Source organism: Durio zibethinus, chromosome 24, assembly GCF_047325235.1.
Source record: "Durio zibethinus cultivar Kanyao isolate XHJ-2024 chromosome 24, ASM4732523v1, whole genome shotgun sequence".
Taxonomy (NCBI): Eukaryota; Viridiplantae; Streptophyta; class Magnoliopsida; order Malvales; family Malvaceae; genus Durio; species Durio zibethinus.
Genome location: NC_143185.1, coordinates 14,121,454 through 14,128,122, shown reverse-complemented (window position 1 = coordinate 14,128,122; position 6,669 = coordinate 14,121,454). Strand labels below are relative to the sequence as shown.

The window sequence follows — 6,669 nt, the reverse complement described above, 5'->3', positions numbered from 1 at the left end:
GAAACCAAAAGAGTGCATTACTTACATTCGTTAGGGTTCCATGGAAACTACCCCTAAAAGGTTGGCATAAACTCAATACAGATGGCTCATCATTTGGAAACCCAAGAAAGGTCAGAACTAGAGCAATCCTATGAGATCAGACAAGGCAATGATAGAATGATTGTATCGACACATGTCAAGATCCCCAACGTTGAGGCTAAATTATGGGCACTTAAGGATGGTATCAAGCTTGCCATTGAATGCAAATGTCCAAAAACTTGAAGTGGAACTAGATGCTACAATGGTAATAAACTTTATAAAAAATGCTGAACATACCAACCTATTTTTTAACACCTTAGTTTGTGATTGCAGGATGATGTTGATGAGCTTCCAATAGACTATGGTAAGGCATATTTTACATGAAAGAAATAGGAGTGCAGATGCTCTAGCTATGAGGGAAAGTGTTGCAACTTTGCTAAACTCTTCAAATGATCCTAGCCCTATCCTTTTTTAATCTTTTTCTGTTCCTTCTAATTGTGTACTCCCCTTTTTTATTAGCTGAGACTATTGAATGATGATGTATTGAATAACTTTATAAGTTTATGCATGACTCCTTTCTAAAACAAAAACAAAAAAAAAATTAATTTATATTTTTTTAATTTTCAGTTTTCATTTTTTTCTTTTAAATATCACCCTATAATTTCTAGAAAACAAAGTTTGGTTAGAGGATTCATTTCTTTGTGTTAAAATGCAAATGTGGTCGTTTGGGTTTGATACCTAGATTTGTTAATTCATATTGTCTTTGGTAGGCAATTACTAGAGATTAGTGGTGAGGTAAGTCAGTTTATCCTTTCTGATTTTTTTTTTTAAATTAAGATAGCAATTAAAACAACCCGAATCCGAAATCAACCCCACCCAAAATAGCCGGGTCATACCCAAAAGATAATGACTTCCCATTTCCGTCGTATTCCTAAATCCAACTGTCGGCAAGTTGTTAAACGGATCTGACCGACTCGCCAAGTTATCCTTCACTTCTACCCCTCGTCGTTGTTTATTCGCAAAGCGAAATTAAAAAAAAAAAAAAAAATGGCTCCAGCGAAGAAGGGGAAAGCCAAGGCAGAGAAGGCAGAGCCAACTCAGTCCTCCAAAAACAACTCCAAATTCCCATCGTCCATCCGCTTGGTTCCTCCCTCGTCTGTTGCCATCACCATACACGCCAAGCCCGGCGCCAAATCTTCCTCCATCACCGGTCTACTACTTTTTATTATTATATTTCTTTAAAACTCCTTTTTTTTTTAATTTCTATCATTCACCTTCCCTATTCTTTTACCTTAATAATATTTTAAAAAAAAAAATTGTGTTGAGCCCAGATTTCGGCGAGGACGCCGTAGGGGTCCAGATAGACGCACCTGCCAAAGACGGTGAAGCTAACGCGGCTCTTCTTGATTATATTACCTCGGTCTGTTCTTTTTCTTTCTTCAATTTTTGCTTCATAATTTTGGGAATTGATTTTGGTTACGAATCATCAAAATTTATAGTGTGTATATATATATATATATACGGATTCCATTTAAAGAGTAAAACCCATTTTCCAACTAGGTAGCTGCTTTACATTTACTATAGTCATCATTTTGTGAGATTGAATTCTTATGATAAGAAAATAAATCTATAGTCATCATTTAGTGAGATTGAATTCTTATGATAAGAAAATAAATCAATCTATCATGAGGCCTTGAACTCTGCCTGCCCATCTTTCTTATTTATTTGCTATCGGCTTGTTAAAAAATCATTTTCCTTCTGTTAGTTTTCGATAGCTTAAATTCAGCGAAATAGAGCTATGCCATTACAGAAAAAGTGACTTTGGCTATTATACCAAAATCTGCCTACTCCTCTAGGAACATTTGCTTGCCATGTCATCTTGCATCTCTAGATTGAAGGATTTTACCTGGAACTTTCCAGTTCAATTAGGCTTCCGCCATAATCTACTATCCCACTGATAGGAAATATCCATTTACTTTTATCTTCTGAAATATTTAATTTATGTATACATGTAGCAGTCCCATGTTTCATACATTGTGTCCATTCAGGTTTCATTTGGTGCAGGATGAGGAGTTTGTGTAAATTTTTTGGCTTGGAGAAAGGATTATTATGATTGCGGACCATCAATATTATATGTTAAGACTGATTCACTGAAGGAAGTAAGAATAAGACTTAATAGAGCATAATTGAGATAAAAGACAAAGAGATGACCCTGAACTACATTGACTAATCGAGATCAGTGATATCTGCAAATATCCAGGATATGTTTCTTGGAAGTCATCGATGATTGTGACTGTGAACTTTTATTCTTCTGGGAAAAAGCAGTTGTAAATGTTAATGTTTATGGCTACAAGATATACATCTTTTTTTTTCCATAGTAGGTAGCTGCTAAATAATTCACTCTTTATGTTCTTTAAATTGAGCTGAAGGAAATGATTAACTTGTCAATTCTTAGAAAATGTGCCTATGTTTCTATATTATAAGCTTATTCATATGATAATGTGTCTGTATGTGGACTGGAGTGGATATTCATATTAAGAGCAATTTTTATCTTGGTTGATGGTTGTACTGGAAATCTGGAATAACTTTAATAATTTGTTAACCAAAAGGTTTATGTCATATTCTTTTTAAGTATTTTTCTCATAAAGGCACTCTCTCCCCTGTCACCCTTTCATTCTTTATGCTTTGTTACCGGGTTATAAAATAATTAATGTAGTGAAATCTTAAAACTTATAATTCTTCTCAAATGGCAGGTTTTGGGGGTCAAACGAAGGCAGGTTTCAATAGGTTCTGGCTCTAAATCACGAGATAAGGTGGTAATTGTTGAGGAGATAACTCTACAGAGTGTATTCGATGCTTTGAACAAAGCATCCCAGTGCTAGCAACGGAGAGACACAGTGTCAAGTGCAAATTATTGTAAGATTCAAGCAATTGATGATACTTTTTGTTTCCTTCATTTAACATGAAGCTAACAAAACGAAGGAAAATCCTTGCAAACAATAGGGGCACTTAAAAGTGGGGCATTTTGTCACATTTCACTTGTAAAACAGTTTTGATGAATGATTGTACTTAAGGAGACTTGGATAACCAGAGCTACTCTTGTCTATGGAATTGTTGTTCATGGTAACAACCTTGAGGAGTCCAACTAGTTTCATGCATCGAATTAGGACAGAGATAAATGTTGTACTTTCTAATAATAGAAAATGAAAAGAAGTTATCTACTCTTTATTTGAACTTGAGGCTAAGGTTCTCTTAAATTTTATTAATTTTTGCAAATTAATCCCTATTATGGCGAATTTTACAATAGTTGCTCAACTAAAAACTTTTGGAAACAAATGTTACAACATTTCCTGAACCAAATACAAGACATATTCCCCTGCTTTTATATGAAACTTATTTCTCCTATTGTCAAGATTTCCATCTTGAAACTTTGCACAAGAAATTTGTTAATAATACAATCAGTGGTAAGAAGCAATCCTTTGGTTAATTTTACAAGCTTAATTTATTCGACGTGTCGTAAATTATTTCAGCAAATACAAAGAAAGGGTAAAAGCATATAAAAATCTCAAAAGCTTGAGACAATTAAATAGCACTGAAAAATGAAGTTGGGCTGGGAGGTACTGGGATCTCAACTGTCCCTTCCAACATCAACAGATCCTTCTTCATGGAAGGGCGGAGTGTTGGCTCATCCAGGACACACCATAGTCCCGCTCTGACCATTCTTTCCAATTGTTTCTCGTCAATCTCTTCTTCACCTACCCCTACTAGTTTCCGTAGTTCACCAGCTTGAAAACAATTGTAGACCCATTCTTCAAGGACAGCTTCTTCCTCATGAAGGCTCCAATCCACACTTCGTCGGCAACATATGATCTCCAATACTACGACTCCAAAGCTTTAAACGTCTGCTTTGACTGTTACTGGCAGTTTCTTGTGCCACTCTGGTGCAACATACCCCCTTGTTCCTCTGATCCCAATAAAGGTTTTAGTTTGGTCTGGCTTTAGCAGCTTGGCCAATCCAAAATCAGATATTTTTGCTTGCCCATGTTCATCCATTAGTATATTTTGAGATTTGATGTCACAATGGATTATTTGAGTCTCGCACTCTTCATGAAGATAGAGGAGACCTCTGGCTATGTTGCGAGCAATTTCCACCCTCTCATTCCAGCAAGGTCGCTTTTCAGGTGTAAAGAGTACATCTGCGAGTGACCCATTGATCATGTACTCATATATCAATAGCCTATTAGCTCCATCATGACAGTAGCCTAGTAGTCGAACTAAATTTCGATGATGACTTCTGCCAATAATTTTCATCTCGGTTTGAAACTCTCGTTCTCCTTGATTTGATACTTTGTCCAATCTCTTCACTCCAACCACCTTCAAGCCATCCAACATTATTGTCCCTTTGTAAACTGTTCCAAATGCTCCTTTTCCAATTTCTTCCTTGAAGTTATGAGTCATCTGCTCAATTTCTGCAAAAGTAAATGACATAGAAGCAACATTCGCGCACATTCATATATTGATAACTGTAGGAAACCTTTTGTATCTGAAAACATGACTCCTATGAATCAAAGTCCCAGAAATTACCAACCCTATGATAGCGAAGCCAATCAGTGAAAGACCAATAATTAGAAAGTGCATTTGATTTTTTTCCTTTCCAGCTTTAGGCACATCATGTTTTCTTGATTCATTGGATGCAGATATACCTACCTTGATCAAAGTTATGTTTGAATTATTAAGATTCCTTCTCCCATATCTCAGAGGAAGCATTTGCTTCGTGCACTCTCCAGCTTTAAACATGGCCACTTGACATGCACAATCCTCGAAACATGCTGTCTCACTTGCTTCTTTGGTTGTTAAAGACAGAACAGAATATGCATTATCTTCCCATTCAGTGTTTTCGACTGCCTGAATTATGTACTTGATTCTCTCATCATCACTTTTGCAGCTCTCGCTGGAGAAATCCCTTTCGCAGCCAGCACTGAAGTTTCCCTCTATAACTGCAGCAAATCCTGGAAGACATCTACAGCTTCTGTATCTTCATTAACGCAATAGCCATTAAGCCCACATCGACCCTTGGGATTACACTTGTCATTCGTAGATGGCCATATAATTGACTGATTCCCATTCTGATTGAGTCTGTAAGAATAGAGTCGGAAGATGCCATCAGGATTCATTTTCATCAGATAAATTGTTCCATTTGTATCATACCTACTATTGTTAGATTATGTATGTTGAAGCCTGTGGAATTGAGCAGGTACAAATGACCATCATTATCAAGATTCAAGCTCACATTACTTCCAATACCACCTGTGCCAGCAGACCAATAAGCATAAGCTGGTGCGTCTGGAGTTCCCACAGGGTACTGTACAAGGTTTACATCAGTCTGCATCTTAAGACGAAATATTCCTGTTGACTGGTCAGTCTCTGAAACGCTAGACAACAGCTCCACCCCAGCTAAGAGACGCTGTCCTTGTAGAATGGTAGTGGTTGGATGTTCGAAGCTCTGCCATGTTATGTTGTGGTCAGAGTTGAATAGCACAAAATTGCCAGTATCAAGCATCGAAGCAGTGGCAACTTTGACAGAAGAATCAGTGATGTATATGTCTCGTCCTTGCGGTGATTGAATAATGAGCCTTCCATCAGTCGTAAGAAGCAGTGCCTGGAACAGGAGGATCATCTCGGTTGGCTGTCCAAACCACTGTATTTCGCGAAACTACAGCAAGAAAAATTTTAACAGCATAGCCCTTTCCTTGCTGATAAAACCCAAAGGCTATAGTCCAGAAGGGGAAAGCCATGCGGATTGTCCTGTGGGTGTTAAAGATGAGCCCAGAGTTATATTGGAATTCCTTGGTTGAGCTACTTCAGTCGAAATGATAGACAGAAGAACAAGAAGAAGTAACAAAATGGCCGCCATGGATAAGGTCTAAGGAGAAGAGGGTTATGGTTTCTCAAGTTTTAAAGAGCTTTGAGTTATACAAGATTAATAGATTCAAGGAATCCTAGATCTTATTACTCCCGTAGGATGGGAATAAGAGCATGAACATTGAGAAATGTGGTAGACATTTCAGTCTGAATCGTCTTCGTAGACAAGGCAATGGAAATCAATGTCATTTGTTATCTGCGCAAGTTGGTACAATAATTCAGTGTTTAGAAAATCAAAGGGCGACGAATCATCGTTAATTTCCATTGGAGTCGCTTAGTCCAGTCTATGCACGACCAGAAACTGTAATATTTTCATATGGAGCAAGTTGCATATACATATACAATCACCCTCGTCAAGGGGACGTTGACTACTGACTCATGCCGGTGCTGTGTCTCCCATCTTAAATTAATTCTTCATGTTTAGTGTTTTAAAAAATAAATCTAATAGGAATGGACTTTAAGAAGCCAGAAGCCCCTATAACGTGATAAAGCTGAAGAAAAGTAACACAATCAAATTTAGACTCTAACATGCATCCAATCTATAATAGATTAGTAATAAATGAAGAAACTCAATTTAAATATATAATCACAAAAACTTAATATTTAACATATGCGGACAATATTATTTTAATGAGATGATTAGTTAAAGTGACAAAAAGAATATACTCCTTCCTTTGTTATTTAAGTTCAATTTTATTAAAAATTATAAGAAGATAATTTCTCATAACT

The 6,669-nt window shown here is 36.7% G+C and overlaps 1 protein-coding gene and 1 pseudogene across 1 annotated transcript; one reads left to right on the top strand and one right to left on the bottom strand.

Moving 5' to 3' along the window:
- Positions 1–1,006: 1,006 nt before the first annotated feature.
- Positions 1,007–3,252, top strand: LOC111316085 (uncharacterized). Its single transcript, XM_022918101.2, has 3 exons — positions 1,007–1,228; positions 1,350–1,438; positions 2,772–3,252. Exons 1-3 carry the CDS (start codon positions 1,066–1,068, stop codon positions 2,898–2,900), a joined length of 381 nt encoding a protein of 126 aa, XP_022773836.2. The 5' UTR covers positions 1,007–1,065; the 3' UTR covers positions 2,901–3,252.
- A 348-nt stretch (positions 3,253–3,600) lies between these two features.
- On the bottom strand, positions 3,601–6,381 carry LOC111316084 (G-type lectin S-receptor-like serine/threonine-protein kinase LECRK3; annotated as a pseudogene).
- Positions 6,382–6,669: the final 288 nt, after the last annotated feature.